We start from the raw sequence: 20,249 nt of genomic DNA, 5'->3' as shown, positions 1-20,249 counted from the left end.
ACATTAGAATATACTGCCCTGCATCTACCCACTTCTAATGTTGGGTATACATGAGAACCTAACCGATTCCTCTATTAACATCGATCGATGTGGATGAAGAAATCCCTGCCCTCCCCAAAATTTTTTAAAATATATACCGAAGCACAGGAGAAATCCACCCACTGACCACCCCAGGCCCTCATGCTTGAGCTTGTTCATTTTTTTTTTTTTCTTTTAACTGCGGATGAAAAATCTCACCACTGGTCGGTGAGACACTGTCTTCCAGGTCCCTTGCTGAAGCGCACAGTGGGCCGGAACTTCAGCTGGCGGGTCAGCTGACATATGTCGGCTCCCGGCTTGCTGTGGAGCTCACGTCCCTGCATTCCTGGCAACAGTGAGCCCACGCCTTTATGGACTTGACACACCGTCACACGCTCCAGAGGAGACCACCCCCTTTTTCATTTCAGTGAGCAAACATGCTGCTGAACATTCATACATGTCAGTTTAAACACAAGGCAGCCAGTCAAGGTTGATTAGATATTCTGGCAGTATTACAGCTACTGATGATGTAAGTGAATACACGCTTACTATATTGTTGAAACCAGCCTCTATGCATCTCCATGGTCAGTTACACTAATGCACATTCCTTTTTATGCGATCCTTTGGTCTTGTGCAGGTCTGGACGGATTGGGTGAAATTTACTTTTATGATATAATTGTACTTTTATTATATAATTGTATTTTACTTATTTAATATGATATACAGTATCTCACTGGACTGAGTACTCCCCTCACATTTTTGTAAATATTTTATTATATCTTTTCATGTGACAACACTGAAGAAATGACACTTTGCTACAATGTAAAGTAGTGAGTGTACAGCTTGTATAACAGTGTAAATATGCTGTCCCCTCAAAATAACTCAACACACAGCCATTAATGTCTAAACCGCTGGCAACAAAAGTGAGTACACCCCTAAGTGAAAATGTCCAAATTGGGCCAAAGTGTCAATATTTTGTGTGGCCACCATTATTTTCCAGCACCGCCTTAACCCTCTTGGGCATGGAGTTTACCAGAGCTTCACAGGTTGCCATTGGAGTCCTCTTCCACTCCTCCATGATGACATCACAAACCTAGTGGATGTTAGAGACCTTGCACTCCTCCACCTTCCATTTGAAGATGCCCCACAGATGCTCAATAGGATTTAGATCTGGAGACATGCTTGACCAGTCCATCACCTTTACCCTCAGCTTCTTTAGCAAGGCAGTGGTCGTCTTGGAGGTGTGTTTGGGGTCGTTATCATGCTGCAATACTGCCCTGCGGCCCAGTCTCCGAAGGGAGAGGATCATGCTCTGCTTCAGTATGTCACAGTGCATGTTGGCATTCATGGTTCCCTCAATGAACTGTAGCTCTCCAGTGCCGGCAGCACTCATGTAGCCCCAGACCATGATACTCCCACCACTATGCTTGACTGTAGGCAAGACACACTTGTCTTTGTACTCCTCACCTGGTTGCCACCCCACACACTTGACACCATCTGAACAAAATAAGTTTATCTTGGTCTCATCAGACCACAGGATATGGTTCCGATAATCCATGTCTGCATGTCTTCAGCAAACTGTTGGCTTTCTTGTGCATAATCTTTAACACCTTGCCGACCAGCCAGTGTTTTTACTGAGGCAGGGCGGCACCGCTGCACAGAACGCCTTTTTTAAACGTCACTCAGGTAAGGGGCGCACGCGCGTCCCGTACCTGTCCCGCCGATCACGGCAGCGGCTGTCAATCACCGGGTTCCGGCCGGTCATTACCCGCCAGGTCCCAGCGATTGCCGGCAAACAGTGACACAGAGCACAGCTGCAGTGTTTTTTTGGGCCTAACTCTCAACATGAATGAATTCCAGTTGTATTGGTCCACAGACCCGACTCATCATATGCCCTTGTTCTCTGCTGCCATGGCCAGGCATAGATATGAGAGTATAATGTGTTTTATGCATTTCAATGACAATACACTCTGTCGTCTTTGGGGTGACCCTGAATTTGACCTGCTCCACAAAATTCAGCCCCTCGCAAATGACCTTAACCAAAAATGTTCAGATGTCTATACTCCTTATCAAAACATCTGCGTTGATGAGTCCCTTATTAATTTTTCTGGCCGCCTTGCAGTCAAACAATTTCTCCCCAGCAAGCGTGCCAGATATGGGGTCAAGATGTAGAAGACCTGTGAGAGGACAACAGGCTATACTTATAAGTTTTGGATTTACGAGGGAAAAGATAGTCACGAGGAGCCCCCCGGATGCCCAGACTACATGGGGAGCAGTGGCAAGATAGTTTGGGACTTGGTGTCATCCTTTTTCCATATGGGGTACCACTTAGACGTGGACAATTTTTATTCCAGAGTGCCACTATTTAAACATTTGTTCAATCTTGGAACTGGCGCTTGTGGCAAAGTGTGACCTAATGTGTGCCCACCATTAGAAGTGGGTGGATGCAGGGCGGTATATTCTAATGGTGGGCATACCACACACTTTTTCTGGCGAGATTTCTTCTCATTTTTTCATTCAGTCCACAGGCTGCATGCAAAAAAAAAAAAAGAACATCGCATACTGTATGTAACGGAACCGGAACCCAGACCGCACTGAGTTTTTCTGTTATACTGCAGCTTCCCCTGTCCGAACACCATCCACGGACCACACCCTTGAAATCCCTCAGGAAAATAGATAATACCCAGCTCTTACTAAAAGAGGAAGCCAACAACTCTTTATTTTTCACAAACAACATGTTTTATACAGAGGGTGGGGAAACACATCCAGGAACAGGACATACATCATCAGCCCACCCTCTGAGTGGGAAGGGCTACAGTATAGGCAGGAAACACCTCATCACCCCTCCCCATCCAACCAGACACAGAACAATGGGATGCAACCATGTGGCAAAGGACATTGACCAACCCCCACACCAATACACAAACAGTACATCCCATAATAGTTGGCTGGACAGGAAGACACAGCACCATGGGGGGGAGCTCATGGCAGGGACAAAGGAACACACACTATACACAATACTGGGACATTCACATTCACACCCTGTACCCCTTAACAGGCACAGGGTGGGTTAAACATAATGAGGGGGACATGAGCTGACCAAGCGGTCCCCCCACCCCCAAAAGTCACTCCCGTCACATATCTCCCCTTTCGGCAGGAGAGTAACACAGGAGTAGATCCCAGACGGATGTACTCTGAAGTTACTCTGCACCTCCAGTCCCTCAATGCCAGCACCCGCACAGTACCCCATGCAAATTGTCCCACACCAAGCGTTACTCACCCAGCCAACCTCTGCCTCTCCCGTAGAACATACCTGCCGCTGGGGAGAAGTACGGACTAGTCCTTCTCCCGGGAATCCACTCAGCCGCTGGGGAGAAGACAGGGTGGCTGGGCCGCCTTCATCCTTCTGTGGGGGATCTGGGCCGACTGCCCAGCATCCCTGGGGTATCCAGGTGGTGGCTGTAGTTGCTAAGCCGGGGCCAGCAGCGCTCTGCCCTGTTGCCAGAACTTCTGCTGGGGACCCCACATCTGCTCCGGCTAACTGTAGGGGAGGGAGGCCGGCTTCCTCCCCTCCCAGACTGTGGATCTGCTGCTGGGATGGCATTCCTCTGTCACTGTCCCCCTGCTGCACAGATCCTGGCTTGGGAGGGAAAACAGTTTCCTCCACTCTGGCTGACTGTGGGGAAGAGAGGACAACAACCTCCTCTCCCTTCTCACCCTGGGCCTCTGAAACTACCACAGGCATGGGACAGAGGTCCTGGACCCTCTGTCCGGTTGTCAGCACTTCAGCTGGCGGCTCCCCGGCTGGTTCCTCCTCAGAAAAGAAATCAATCAAATCCCCAGCCTCTGGAACTGGGGTTTGGGGATCGGGGCTCACCATCTCCTGTCCGTGGAACTCAGGAGACGTTACCAGTGCTGGGCAGAGTTCAGTACTGTTTGGCCCTGTGGCCAGGTCTACTGCTGGTTCCTCCTCAGCAGAGAAGTCTATCAGATCCCCAGTCTCTGGAATTTCCACTGCTGATTCTTGGGCATGCTGCCGAACATGTCCTAGCAGCTGCCTGTATGCTCTTTCTAGATCCAGTTCTTTCTTCAGCAGGTATTCCCGATCTGGTTTAAGTTCTGAGACCCCTCTGAGACCAAACATAGCCTCTCTGCCTTCCCGCAACTCCTCCAGAGTAGGTTCTCCTCTATCGCCAAACACAAAAAGATTTGTAAGGCTCTCCCACAGCAATCCAGGCCCACCAAAGTCATGTCCCTCAGGAAAGCATTCTGTTGCCTCCCCTAAATACTCCTGCTCTGCGTACCACCGCAGAGCCCGATATCTATTGTCCAGTTGTATTTCCTGCTGGACCAGCCTGTCCAACTCAGTCACCCATTGCTCCTGGGGTTGCTCTCCCAGGAATGGCATCCGTAACTTCCGTTGGTCCCTGGCCCTCTCCTCTGGGGTTGGATACCACTTGCTTTTGTCCATACCAACAGCCTGGACGGCTCCTCTCCAAAGCACCTCCCAAATCCTCTGCCTGAGCTCCAGGTACTGATCCGTAGACACAGTCCTGGGGTATGTTGCAAGAACAATCTGTAGCAGCCCTGGGAACTCTGATGCCAGGTCCATATCTCCACTGGGGTGACTGACATCTTTTCCTGCTCTTGAATCCCGGTGGTGGTTTGGATGTGTTTACAGCTGGAAGCACAATCCCACCGCTTGCCACCAATGTAACGGAACCGGAACCCAGACCGCACTGAGTTTTTCCGGTATACTGCAGCTTCCCCTGTCCGAACACCATCCACGGACCACACCCTTGAAATCCCTCAGGAAAATAGACAATACCCAGCTCTTACTAAAACAGGAAGCCAACAACTCTTTATTTTTCACAAACAACATGTTTTATACAGAGGGCGGGGAAACACATCCAGGAACAGGACATACATCATCAGCCCACCCTCTCAGTGGGAAGGGCTACAGTATAGGCAGGAAACACCTCATCACCCCTCCCCATCCAACCAGACACAGAACAATGGGATGCAACCATGTGGCAAAGGACATTGACCAACCCCCACACCAATACACAAACAGTACATCCCATAATAGTTGGCTGGACAGGAAGACAGCACCATGGGGGGAGCACATGGCAGGGACAAAGGAACACACACTATACACAATACTGGGACATTCACATTCACACCCTGTACCCCTTAACAGGCACAGGGTGGGTTAAACATAATGAGGGGGACATGAGCTGACCAAGCGGTCCCCCCACCCCCAAAAGTCACTCCCGTCACACTGTATATACCCAACAAGGACCAGCGAAGTACTGGTACATCACTGGACTTTGAATGGTTATACCAGGATGATGCCTACAGCTGCAGGCATCATCCTGGTATCATTTTTTTCAGCCGGCGATCAGCTTTCATGTACAAGCAATCCTAGTGGCTAATTAGCTGCATGACCACGCAATTGTCCGTTAAACTAGCGCAGTGCTGTATAGCAAAAAAATGGCGTAAATTGCAGTATATATACCATAGTTTGTAGACACTATAACTTTTACAAAAAGCAATCAATATACACTTATTGGGATTTTTTTACCAAAAACGTAGCAGAATAAATTTTGGCCTAAATTTATAACTAACTTTGAGTTTACTATATATTTTTTATAGCTGAAAGTAAAAAATATAGTTTTTCTTCAAAATTTTTGGCCTTTTTTGTTTATAGCATGAAAAATAAAAAGCGCACAGGTGATCAAATACCACCAAAAGAAAGCTCTATTTGTGTGAAAAAAAGAACGTAAATTTTGTTTGGATGCACCACTGTATGACCGCGCATTTATCAGTTGAATTAGTGCAGCGCCGAGTAGCAAAAAGAGGCCTGGTCAGGAAGGGGGGTAAATCCTCAGGAGGGCAAGTAGTTAAAAAGGGCTTCCTTCTGGGACGACCGCCATGCAGACCAATTTGATGCACTGTGTGGCGTATGGTCTGAGCACTTACAGGCTGACCCCCCACCCCTTCAACCTCTGCAGCAGTGCTGGCAGCACTCATACATTTCCCAAAGACGACCTCTGGATATGATGCTGAGCACATGCACTCAACTTCTTTGGTCGACCATGGTGAGGCCTGTTCTGAGTGGAACCTGTACTGTTAAACCGCTGTATGGTCTTGGCCGCCATGCTGCAGCTCAGTTTCAGGGTCTGGGAAAATCTTCTTATAGCCTAGGCCAGTGATGGCGAACCTTTTTGAGCCCGAGTGCCCAAACTGCAACCCAAAACCAACTTATTTCTTTCAAAGTGCCAACACTGCAATGAAACCTGAATATCGAGCTTTTGGTTTAGAAAAAACAACTCGTACAGTAGTGCAAACTAACAGTACAGGGATGACCAGAGACTGCGGACAGTACAGGGATGACCAGAGACTGCGGACACGGTACAGGGATGACCAGAGACTGTGGACATGGTACAGGGATGACCAGAGACTGCGGACACGGTACAGGGATGACCAGAGACTGCGGACACGGTACAGGGATGACCAGAGACTGCGGACACGGTACAGGGATGCCCAGAGACTGCGGACACGGTACAGGGATGCCCAGAGACTGCGGACACGGTACAGGGATGACCAGAGACTGCGGACACGGTACAGGGATGACCAGAGACTGCGGACACGGTACAGGGATGACCAGAGACTGCGGACACGGTACAGGGATGACCAGAGACTGCGGACACGGTACAGGGATGACCAGAGACTGCGGACACGGTACAGGGATGACCAGAGACTGCGGACACGGTACAGGAGATGACCAGAGACTGCGGACACGGTACAGGAGATGACCAGAGACTGCGGACACGGTACAGGGATGCCCAGAGACTGCAGACACGGTACAGGGATGCCCAGAGACTGCAGACACGGTACAGGGATGACCAGAGACTGCAGACACGGTACAGGGATGACCAGAGACTGCGGACACAGCACAGGGATGACCAGAGACTGCGGACACAGTACAGGAGATGACCAGAGACTGCGGACACAGTACAGGAGATGACCAGAGACTGGGGACAGTACAGGGGATGACCAGAGACTGCGGACAGTACAGGGATGACCAGAGACTGCGGACACAGTACAGGGATGACCAGAGACTGCGGACAGTACAGGGATGACCAGAGACTGCGGACAGTACAGGAGATGACCAGAGACTGCGGACAGTACAGATGATTGCTGACCTTTGGGGAGGGAGGGGGAGCGGGTACCTGAATTTGACAGGTACCCGCTCTTACTTCCGTAGAGTTTTTTTTTTTATCTTACCTGTTCCTTTATCCAGCCGTGCGCTGTCTTCCCGGCTTCTGTAGTGTGGGCGCTCGTCGGACATCCGGATGCCCAGTGCGCATGCGCGAGAAGCGCTGCGCTTTGTGATTGGTCCGGCGGCTTCTGGGATCTGTCATGTGTCCCAGGTACCGCCTTACCATTCACAAAGAGCACTGCTTCTTGCGCATGCGCACTTGGGACCCGGCTGTCACGCACACTACAGAAGCCGGGAAGACAGCGCGCCGCTGGATAGAGGGACAGGTAAGGTCCCACTGCAGAGCTGAGCGGCCGGCCCGGTATTCTGACACGGCGGCGGTGGAAATACCGGACTGGCCGCTCTATATTCGCTCCATAAGACGCACTGACATTTTCCCCCCTTTTTTGGGGGAAAAAAAGTGCGTCTTATGGAGCGAAAAATACGGTATTCTCCTGGCGTGCCCACAGATAAGGCTCGGCGTGCCGGCTGTGGCACGCGTGCCACGGGTTCGCCATCACTGGCCTAGGCCATCTTTATGTAGAGTAACAATTCTTTTTTTTAGATCTTTAGAGAGTTCTTTGCTATGAGGTGCCATGTTGAACTTCCAGGGACCAGTATGAGAGAGTGAGAGCGATAACACTAAATTTAACACACCTGCTCCCCATTCACACCTGAGACCCTGTAACACTAACGAGTCACATGCCACTGGGGAGGGAAAATGGCTAATTCGGCCCAATTCGGACATATTGACTTAGGGGTTTACTCACTTTTGTTGCCAGCAGTTTAGACATTAATGGCTGTGTATTGAGTTATTTTGAGGGGATAGCAAATTTACACTGGTATACAAGCTGTACACTCCCTACTTTACATTGTAGCAAAGTGTTATTTCTTCAGTGTTGTCACATGAAAAGATATAATAAAATATTTACAAAAATGTGAGGGTGGTACTCCTGTGAGATACTGTATATTATGCTTTTATCCATGCTTCTCATGCACTGGTATATGCTCGGTTTACCATTTAGTACTTGTAGTAATGTCTACAATTGGGTCTTTCATTCCCACCCATAAGGGCATTGTATATGCCTATCATCCCTGCCCATGGGCGGTCTTGTGATCACCCACCCACAGGATATTAGGATATATGAGAGAGGATACAGGCATCATAGGTATTGGCTCTGAGGAAGAGGCAAGTCCTCGAAACGCTTCAGCCGGTTGGAGTTCTAGGAATCCCTTCACGGGTGTTATTCAGTGAGACTGGACCCAGCTGTAATTTATATGATGTACCCTTGACACTGTTTTCCTTTGTGAGTATATCACCACTTCTTTTATACAATAAATGGTTCTTTGAGGTAATGCACTAGGCCCATGTGCCCTCTGTTTATACTGTATATGCCAAAGAACAGGAGCTATCCACCCACTGGCCACCCCAGGCCCCCATGCTTGGGCATATATGTTCTTTTTTAATTGCGGATGAAAAATCTCATCCAGCACACACTGACATATGTTCAGTGTGACGTATGTTGCTGTCAAAATAAACATCGGTGCTGCAGCTGAATGGCATTCCTGTTAAATAAAACAGTAACTCATTTAAATGACAACTATTTTTGGTTTATTATTTATTTTTATTTTTTTAAACTTTAACTTTCCAGATTTTAGGGTCTCTGAAAATGTGGTAGCCAGTTTCCTGACTACCTAACATTTTTCAAGACCATGTGTTTGCTCTAGATTAAAAATGTGCGGTAGCGACAGAAGCAGTCCTTGAGGCAGAGACAAGGTTGGCAAGGACAGGAGGGACAAAAAAGCGAGTGTCATGCCCAATTCTATGTCTGCTACAGACACATCTTTTTATTTTTTTTTGGGTTGGGGTACCAGGAATGGCAGCTCATGCAGTCGGCTCAATCTCGATCACTGCCTGATCTTGCTAGCCTTGCAGTTTTGTGTGCAATGTATCACATGACCGTGTTATACTGACACTGCACTTGCTGAGGGAGAAGGGGGGTTAAGCATAGGGGCTAAACGCAGGTGCTTCCAGGTGTCAGGGCTGATCCTGCTAATGCTGCGTTTTTGGGGACGCTATACTATTGTGAATGCTGGTATAGTTCTGATCTGATCAAAGATATTGGTCCGTTCAGACACCATGGAGGTTTTTGTATGTGAGCGTGTTCCTCGCAATTAAATTGTTAAATGTGATGAATGATGTAGTGGCGGGTAATCAGACACTATCTGGAAGGGACGCTAACACTATCTGAAGTCGCCCATGACACAGTGATAAGTAAAAATCTGTACACTGTACTAATGACACTTGTGACAGGGCAGGGAATTGGTTAACTGGGGGGTGATCAGGGGGTTAAATGTGACCTAACAGTGCTTTTATTGTGTAAGTGTGCTGCTTTTACTCACGTGGATCTGCTTTCTTCTCTCTCTGAAATGGAATGTTCTCCAGGGAAGGAAAGATTGCATCATTTTCTGTGCCTGTGTAATGTAAACACAGGCACAGGCTGAGCTCTGATTCAGTATAGCCAATCAGCAGGTCCAGGGTAAACATCATTGGCCTGAATCTGATGAGTGATTGGTGCTGTACCAAATCACAGCACCGCCAGTGCTAACTATGGCGAGAGCACGGATCACGTATATATAAATTTTTATGCACAGGGAGTCTACCCTGTAGTGCTAAAACTGCTGTAGGGCAGAGGGAAACTGGTCGGAGAAGGATGCATTACCTTCCCAATGCCATAACACGGGCACCCGCCGTGTTCACAGGCAGGGGGCGCGCGCACTCGATGGTGCTATGATTCAATACTGCACCGATCACTCATCAGATTCTGCCCCCTTGTAATAGCAATAAAGTTAAATGAAGAAAAAAAGGATTTAAATATGACAAAAAATTGAAAGCACCTGTCAGCCACCCACCCCGCAATAATTCCAGGTCCATCATTAAACTAATAACCTGAAAAGGTTTTTAAATTGTCACCAATGTAGAATTTTGGGTACCATTTTTGTAATTTTACGGGCTTAGGCAATTTTAAGGCTTGACATGTTTGGTATCTATTACTCAATGCAACTCCATATTTTATATTGGGATATATTATTGTGTTTGTTTGCACTAAAATTCATTTCAGTGTATTTCTTCATGAAGATAAATGTTTGATAAATAGCAACATAAGACAGTCCCCAGGGCCCCCTGGAGCAGGGGTCAGGTCGCAACTGCAACTTCTGCGACCCCTGTTGTTACACCAGTGCTCCCAGCTGTGCCCCACCACCCAGAAGAATCTTGAGTTGCTGCTTGACCAGGCCAGCACATTATACTTACATTGATTCATCCCCACTCCCCTGTTGCCTGTATATTTTATTTAACATTAATATTATTTTATTCTCAATTCTGGGTATCTACAAAATGGGCTCTAGTTGCAGCCCTATGGCTGGCCTTAGAAATGTGCTTTAGCATGTTTAAAAATAAATAAATAAGCAAACATGGGGTTTAGGCTAAAATGAGAGAATACATGCACATTTCCATATTTTTTATTCTTTTAACAAATTCAATACCGGGCAATTTTACACCTTCCTGCCCAGGCCAGTTTTCAGGTTTCAGCACTCTCACACTTTGACAATTGCACGGTTATACAGGTCATACAACATTGTACCCAAACTAACATTTTATCATTTTCTTCACACAACTAGTGCTTTCTTTTGGTGGTATTTAATCACCGCTGGGGTTTTTATTTTTTGCTAAATTAACAAAAAAAGACCAAAGATTTTGAAAAAACACATGTTTTTCTTTGTTTCTGTTATAAAAGTTTGCAAATAAATAATTGTTCTTCATAAATTTAGGCCAAGATGTATTCTGCTACATGTCTTTGGTGAAAATAACCCAAATTAGGATGTATTTTTTAGTTTGTAGGAAAGTTATAGAGTTCACAAACTATGGTATAGATCTGAATATTGATCAATCCTGAAGTACTGACAGCCAATCTAATTTTTTGAGGTCCAAGAATGTCAGAACAGTACAGATATCCCCCAAGTAGACAGTCCGACGTACTTCATAAGAGGCATGGCGAGTTTGTTGAAGTTGTATTTTTTTGTCATAATTTTTTGGAAAGTGAAAAAATGAAAAAAATTAGTTTCACTATTTTTTTTTTACATATTGTCACCAGTGCAGTACAGCGTCATCATATAACTGGCATAGCGGTGATCAGGGACACTGACTGGTGAGAGTATGAAGAAAAAAAAAATATATATATATATATATATATATATATATTTTTTTTTTTTTTTCATTTTTATTTTTTATTAATATTTTTTCTTTTTTTTAAGATTTTTTTTTCTTCATATTTCACTATGACCAAATTAGTACAATGTTACCATAGTAACATTGTACTACTTTGGGGAAGTGATCAGTATTTTTTTTTTTTTTCTTTACACAATTTGCTTATAGCAAAGAATTACTTTGCTATAAGCAAGCATGTGATTAGCTGTGACCATTCACAGCTAGACACTAGTATACAATGGATGGCATGAATGAAGCCATCCATTGTATACAACTGTCATGTGACCTGCTGTGATTGGTCACAGCAGGTCACATGGTACTGGCAACGGGGGCCGATACTCAGATCTGTCATCGGCCGTGTCCAAGGTACACGGACGGTGACCGATCGCGCCGCAGCGCGGCTCTGCAGGAGGGCGATCTGCGCATGTGCGGGAGGACACTATATGGCTTCCACCCGGAACGCTGATGACATTTCCGGCCGCCATTCGGCCATAGGGCGGGCGGCAAATGGTTAAACATGCTATAAGTACAGAAAAATAATGGTTGATTGATGTTGATGCGTCAGAAATATATTTTGGGCTAGCCTTCCACTACTATAAAAAGTTGTGAGCTGACATTCTCCTACTCCAAGAAATACATTTCTCTATGTCCTCTGCCCCTTAATTCCCCCATACCAACTATCCAACATATTATTTGGTCAACAGCATGGAGAAAAAGCGAGGCGCTGCGATTTGCATTGCTAAATTAAACCCTATTACCCCAAAAGAGGTCATAAAGGACAAAGAGAGCAGATACATTATGGTAGTGGGAAGGATTGACGACATGGTCATTACTTTGGTATCTTACTCTGCGCCAAATATTGCCCAACTGGCCTCCTTTCGTTCAATGCTAGACATTATCATGCCTCATGTAGAGGCTCACTTGATCATTGGGGGAGATAGCAACACTTCTCTGGATCAAGTTCTAGACAAATCAAACCCAAACAGATTGTCTCTAAAGCATGTCCCTAAACAGGGATACTCCCTGGCCAAGCTCTTACATCATAATGGTCTTATAGATGTGTGGAGGGACTGTAACCTTACAGTTAGAGATTATATTTATTATTACCTCCAGAATCTTTTTACCCTCTCCACCCTTCTCCCCTTTGTGTCAGGAACAAATTCACACAACCCCTTGTTCGGATCATTCTCCTATCTCTATGACCATTGCCGATTTATGGTTGAGGCCTCAACCCTTGCCTTGAAGGCTGAATGAGTCCTTACTCACTGACCTTGACATTGTGTGCCGAAGTAGAGACAGAGATCCGCTTGCTTTTTTGGGACAATATACCCACAGCCACATCTACAGCAGTGACCTGGGCAGCACACAAGGTGAGAGTCCAGGGAAAATTGAACCAGTTAGCCTCTAGAGTAAAATGAGTCAGTGACTTGGTAATTAAGCAACAGGAAAAGAAGCTTAATAATTTGCTACAAAACAAAACCCTCACATGGATCTAAGACAACAGATTGATTCTGCCTGCCTCTCGCTTAACCTTAGCTTGACGACCAAAGCCGAAAAGCGTAAACGCTGGTCCAGACATAAATATTATTATATGGGAGATAAACCAAACACTTGGCTTGAAAATTGATCCCTAGACCCTTCAACCCAGCCCTACCCAAATTATGCATGTGGAATGGGATCCCTCCTCAAAATCCCCAACTAATAGTTTGAGAATTTTAAGCCAGACAAGGATCATGGGGATTGCATAAATAACTGCCCCATCTCATTAGTAAAGGTGGACCTGAAAATCATGACAAAGGTCTTGACAAATAGGCTCAATACCTTCCTATCACGCTATATACATCCAGACCAGGTAGGGTTCGTCCCTGGCTGACAGGCCCTGGACCAAATGAGGATACTGATAGATGATATATCAGCGATCCACTTGGATTGGGACAATCGGGGTCAGAGAAGGGGCATGCTCCTGTCCATAGACAACCTTTTGATTCCCTGTCCTGGGATTACCTTTATGTTCGCCAGCTCCAAGTTCCTAAACTTGTTACGCACAATCTATAGCGAGCCCACAGCTAAGCTCCGGATTAAGGGTTACAATTCCTTTCGTCTATCTATAGGTATGCACCAGGGCTGCCCCTTGTCTCCCATATTATTTATTTTGGCATTAGAGCCCTTAACCATCAGAGTTAGAGAAAATAAGAATATTCAAGATATCCCCTGCAGTGGACAGATACACAAATGTGCATTATTTGCAGATGATATTTTATTACTTCTGTCCTTCCCGATCACCTCTGTCCCCAATCTCTGTTCAGACCTAAAATCATTTTCCTCCATATCAGAACTCTGTGTCAATCATCACAAATCACAAGTGATAAATCTATCGCTAGATCAAAGAACTGTCCAAGCCCTTCAAAGCGCTTTCCTATTTAAGTGGAAACTGGTTGCTCTCCCTTATTTGGGAATTCAATTGACCCCAAACTTTCAAACTCTAATTAAGCAAAATCACCTTCCCCCTATACAAAACACTCTCTGATGACCGAAGACACTGGTCAAATAACCCCCCATCGCGGTTTGGCAGACTGTACTCGCTCAAAATGAATGTATTACCTAGACTGCTACACCTCTTTCGGACACTTCCAGGCCTTAAAATGTTTCAACACACATTGTCCGTGTATATTTGGGGTGACAAGAGACATAGGGTGAATAAAAAAAAAACTTTATGCCCCTAGATTATGAGAAGGACTAGGGGTTCCTGACCTGTCACAATATTTTCAGGCAACCCAGATAGCTTCCTTGATCACCTTAAACACAAAACAAAGCTGCCCAATTTGGATATGGATTGAATCTTCTATCGCACCTACAACCTCAGTCAGCCACTTGCTATGGCTCCCGGCCAAAGTTCACCCTCCACTCTTATGCCCCACACTATCTTTCTCATTAAGTATTTTGGACAGGTTATCTTTGAGATATACCTTCACTTTTCCGCCTGGCTACCCTTCTTCCTCTCCTCTGAGCTACCCACCATCATCTTTGGTGACTTCAATATCCCTGTCAACGTCAACTACCTGGCTACATCCCAACTCATCCACTTAACCTCTTCTTTTGCACTCACACAGTGCACACAGTCCTCCACCCACACCAACGGGAACACCCTGGACCTCGCTTTCTCCCATCTCTGCACCCTCCACAACCTCACAAACACCCCTTTCCTTCTCTCTGACCACAACCTCATTAAGTTCCCCATCTCCCTGTCCTTTAACACCTCCCCCCCTCCCCAAACGTCAAACCATCACCAGCCGTAACCTCTGCAACCTGAACCCGGCCCCTCTCCACTCTGCAGCTGACCATCTGTACGACAGTATCCTTCCACTGTCATGCCCTGACCTGGCCACTACTGCGTATAACGACTCACTGTCAGCTGCCTTAGACTCCTTAGCACCCCTAACCACATGCAACATTAGACCTCAACTGCTTCAACCCTGGCGGAACGACCACACTAAAAACCTTAAACGACGCAGTCGTGCGCTGGAGCGATTATGGCGCAAAACTAGATCCCCTCGAGCGTTCTCCCTCTACAAATCCGCCTTCCTCACCTCCTCCCTCCACGCAGCCAAACAAGCCTACTTCGTAACCCTCATCAACACCCTCTCCACCTGTCCTTGCCGGCTCTTCTCCACTTTCAACTCCCTACTCTCTTCCCCCCCCCCCCCCACCTCCACCCAGTACCTCACTCACCGCCCACGAGATTGCCAATCACTTCAAAAACAAGATCAACGCAATCCGTAAGGACATCGCCAATGCTCAATCTACCTCCCCACCTAGCCTCCCTCCCACTATAACCCCATCAACTCTCCCCTCCTCTGACCTTGCAACCGCCCTGCCCCCCACCACACCTAACATCCCGCACACTATAACCTCCCCAGCACTCCGCTCCTTCAGCCTTGATACCACTGAGGAGGTCACTAAGGTCTTCTCAGAAACCCGCCTCACCACTTGCCCCCTTGACCCTGTCCCCACACAACTCCTCCGGTCACCCTCCTCCTCCATCCTACGCTCCCTCACCCATATCTTCAATCTCTCCCTCTCTACTGGCGCATTCCCCTCCCCCCTAAAGCACGCGCACATCACCCCCATACTCAAAAAACCTCCCTGGACCCCACTGACCTGAACAACCTTAGACCCATCTCCCTGCTGCCATTTACATCCAAGCTCCTTGAGCGCTTAGTCTACAATTGCCTAAGCTCCCACCTCACTGGCAACAACCTCCTCGATCCACTACAGTCTGGCTTCCATCCTCTACACTTCACCGAAAACCACCCTACTCAAAATCACTAATGACCTGCTAACCGCCAAAGCTAATGGCCACTACTCAGTCCTCCTACTCCTCGACCTTTCTGCGGCCTTCGACACAGTTGACCACCCCCTCCTCCTTAATAAACTACACTCCTTTGACATCAGAGACTCCACTCTCTCCTGGCTCTCCTCCTATCTATCCCAACGCTCCTTCAGCGTTACCTATAACGTTACCTCCTCCCCCTCTCTGTTGGGGTCCCCCAAGGCTCTGTCTTCTGGCCCCTTCTCTTCTCCATCTACACCTCCTCCCTCGGCAAACTGATACACTCCCACAGCTTCAACTATCACCTCTACGCCGATGACACGCAAATTTACCTCTCCACCCCTCACCTCACCCCTTCAGTCTCCGCCCGTATCACCCACCTACTGAACGACATATCAGACTGGATGTCGCTCCATTTGCTCAAATTGAACCTTTCCAAAACCGAGCTCCTAGGTGTCACTCTAGACTCAAACCTGTCCTTCCAACCCCATGTCCAATCGCTGGCAAACTCATGCAGCCTCCACCTCTGCAACATCTCCAAAATACGTACGTTCCTAACCCCAGACACTACTAAACAACTCGTTCACTCCCTTATTATCTCACGTCTGGACTACTGCAACGCCCTTCTCACCGGCCTACCCCCAAAACAGGCTACCCCCGCTTCAGTCTATCCTGAACTCAGCGGCCAGACTCATCCACCTTACCAACCGCTCCGCTTCCGCCACCCCCCTCTGTCATTCCCACGACTGGCTTCTGATTGCCCAACGTATTAAACGCTGCCCCAAACTACCTCACCGACCTGATACCCAAATACAACCCAACCCGTACTCTTCGCTCCTCACAAGACCTTCTACTTTCTAGCTCCCTGGTCTCCTCCTCCCACTCCTGACTGCAGGACTTCCCCCATCCTCTGGAACTCACTACCCCAATCCATCAGACTGTCACCTACCCTCCTCACCTTTAGGCGCACCCTGAAAACCCATCTCTTCAGGGAAGCCTACCCCACCCTCACCTAACAGCCGATCTCCTCCACTCCTCCTACCACTCCATCCCCCACAGCCACTTCCTCCTGTACCACTATCCCCTCCCTCCTAGATTGTAAGCTCAAAAGAGCAGGGCCCTTGAACCCCTCGTGTATTTTGTTACTGTATTGTCTCATGTACTGTCCCCCACTATAATGTACAGCTCTGAGCAAACCTTTTGGCGCTCTATAAACACTGTATTATAATAATGTCAAACCACACCCCCCTCATTCCACTATTAGCAAACTCTCCATTCACTCCGGGTCTCATCCCCCTTGACTTTGTATGGTGGGCTAACAAAGGGTTATTACGCATTGCCGATCTTTATGATCACAGAGGAGTTCAATCAATGCAAAGCCTTAAAGAAAAGTACTATTGATACATACAGATAGCCCACTTGTGACTTATCATGTACTACTCCCATGGAACACCGATCCACAAATATTGACACATGTTCAGGCTATATATCTAAGGTATACAGCATTTTGTCTTCTACTGATCATAAACTCCCCTATATGAATAGATGGGAGCGGGATATGGGAGAAGTCTTAGAGCCTGCAGAATGGCACAGATGAGCCCAGGGAGTCACTAAATAGATCATAAATACTTTTTTAATAGAGGCTAATTACAAAGTACTATTATGGTGGTACATGGTCCCGGCTACAATAGCTCAATGGGTACCGGGTGCTTCCCCCATGTGTTTTCGAGGATGCAGTCAGGAGGGGATGGTGTCCGAAGGTCCGCAGATTTTACATCCGTTCCTATAATTTTATTTACTCTCTCACAGGGACAAGCTTAACTAAGTCTCCATGACAGGCACTCCTGGGAAGCCCTGTGGAGGTAGTCCCGAGACCAACCCAATGCCTCATAGCATTCATTTTAATAGCGGCTAGGATCACGATTGCGAGATCATGGAAATCTCCTGTGATCCCTTTTGATCTCCTAAAGGCTAAATTGTCCTGGATAATGTTAAATGAACACCTCTCTGCCTTTCTGCAGGACAAAATGTCCAGATTTAAAAAGATCTGGGACCCTTTGATTACTTATCTGACAGGGCCAGCATAGTCGGGTTCATTAAAAACCTTTCTGGGTGATCACAGGGGAGGCTCGTCTTTTCTTCTCTTTCCAACCCCCTACCTTCTACAGCCTTTTCTTTCCTTCTCCTTTCCTGCTACCCATCTACTTAATTCTTCTCTTCTTTTTTTTTTTTTTCTGCTAATTTGGGAAGGATAGCAGGACCACAGGTTGACACCCCCCCTCCTCTCCCTCTGAAGGCTGAACTTTAAGTCAAAAGGATCAGACCTTAAAGTGATTCTAAAGGTTCGTTTTTTTTGTAAAATAACAAACATGTCTGTGCTTACCTGCTGTGTGCAGTGGTTTTGCTCAGAGCAATCTGGATCCTCCTCAGGTCCCCCGCAGGCTCTCCTGGCTCCTCCTGTCTGTCAGGTGCCGCCACAGCAAGCAGCTTGCTATGGGGTCACCCGCTGCTCCATGTGTCTATTCTCACACGGAGCCATGACTTAACCCTGCCCCCTCTCTTCTCATTGGCTGACTGGCTGTGATTGACAGCAGCAGGACCCAATGGCTCCCGCTTGCTGTCTCAGCCAATGAGGGGGTAGAGACCTGGGACAGATGAGGCTCAGGTAAGGATTGTGTTGGGGGGGGGGTACTGGGGGCACTGCTGCACACGGAAGGTTTTTTTACCTTCATGCATAGAATGCATGAAGGTAAAAAACCTTCAGCCTTTACAAACACTTTAAGGTCTACTTATGGTTAGGGCTATCCCCTGTCTCGATCGATGATGGGCCCCCTTTTAAGAGGATCCTTTTAGGAGACTATTATAGTTTTTCTTGGAGAATGTAACTTCAGCCCAACAGGTTACACATTGGAACTTTTGCCTATAGGAATGCATAAAAATGTATAAGGGTACCTTCTCATCTTTTTGAATTGTTTCACTTTTGAACTGTGAAAATTTTAAAAATAAAATGATTGGAAAATAAATATATTATGGGCTTACCTTCCTCTTTGATGTGACAACACCTCTCTGAATTACGTGTGTTGTCATCCCTGCCTACTTCATTTCTGATATTACAAAGAGCTCTCCTTATTAGTTCTCCTCTCCTTTTATCCATAAATCCTCCTTGTGCGCAGGTGGAGTATGCAGGAAGTTACAAGGTCACAAGATTTCTAGCAAAATCATTATGTATTTTTGCACTTATTTAACAGCTATAACAAAGTGCCCTGAATGTTGTATATTTATGATAATTATGTATATTTAGCATACCAAAAGGGAGCAAATAAGAGAAGTTCTTTGTTAGGCGTTACATGTACTGTAAATGTTTTCTACAGTATTTTTGTCACTTTGTAATATATAGACATGAGACTGCAGCATTGCATACATCTGATTTGGATTGTGGATTTTCAATATGTTAGTCTAGTGACCAACATAATAAAAAAAAAAAAAAGAAGAGGAGCAATCTAGATTACAAATTTAGTGCCTGTCTGCTATTGGCTTTTACTTGTTATCAATGCATTAAACACTCAAAAAGAAGAAAAACATATTTTTGACAAGTTTAAAAGGAACTGCCTCTTGATGCTGGCTACAAAAATCTGCATTTCTAATGTGTATTTTTTTTTCTGCATGTAAATATCTGAATAAAAAAGTTCTTATGGTTTTTTTCTTAAATTTCTAGTAATAAACAAAGGGTCACATTGCTTGCACTATCCCTAAGCATATGTCATGTGTTTTCTAGGTGTTCCAGCTTGCTGCACACCTGGTATACTGGGGAAAAGCGATCATCATTTATCCACTTTGTGAGAACAATGTCTATATGTTGTCACCAAATGCGAATGTTGGTCTGTAAGTTATTTTTTTTTTTTAATTTGAATTGATAAAATTGTATTAAAATTGTAGAAAAAAAGCATTCAAATCACCTCACAAAACTTTAAAGCTACCGACAAGTATACCGTATTTTCCGGCGTATAAGACGACTTTTTACCCCTTGAAAATCTTCTCAAAAGTCGGGGGTCGTCTTATACACAGGTATACGGCATGCTGACAATTTTTAGGGGGGCGACGCGGTGCCGCTGCCGCCCCCCCCCTTCCAAGGGACACTAAGTACAGGGGTGGTGCAGGGGCTGCTGTTTCTTACCTGGCTCCGGTCCCACGACGATCCGGTCCAGGAAGCACGGCTGCTCCTTCATTCGGTTCGGCTACTGGATGTTCGCGTGGCTGCTCGGCTCCGCCTCCTCACCGGTGATTGGCCGCCAGGCACACAGGTGGCCAATCACCGGCGAGGAGGCGGAGCCGAGCGGCCCAGCGAAAATCGAGTGAAGGAGCGGCCGGTA

At 46.5% G+C, this 20,249-nt stretch overlaps 1 protein-coding gene across 7 annotated transcripts in view; it reads left to right on the top strand.

Moving 5' to 3' along the window:
- NPRL3 (NPR3 like, GATOR1 complex subunit) overlaps positions 1-20,249 on the top strand; it is a 249,808-nt gene that overhangs the window by 196,203 nt on the left and 33,356 nt on the right. For all 7 annotated transcript variants that reach the window (XM_089691819.1, XM_089691772.1, XM_089691798.1 and 4 more), the window contains one exon: positions 19,655-19,761. In XM_089691819.1, coding sequence (XP_089547945.1) covers positions 19,655-19,761 — 107 coding nt within the window. The remainder of the gene's footprint in view (positions 1-19,654; positions 19,762-20,249) is intronic.

This window comes from Staurois parvus, unplaced genomic scaffold, assembly GCF_062004578.1.
Source record: "Staurois parvus isolate SC_StPar_1 unplaced genomic scaffold, SC_StPar_1.0 ptg000022l, whole genome shotgun sequence".
NCBI lineage: Eukaryota > Metazoa > Chordata > Amphibia > Anura > Ranidae > Staurois > Staurois parvus.
This window is presented reverse-complemented; position numbering and strand designations above follow the sequence as displayed.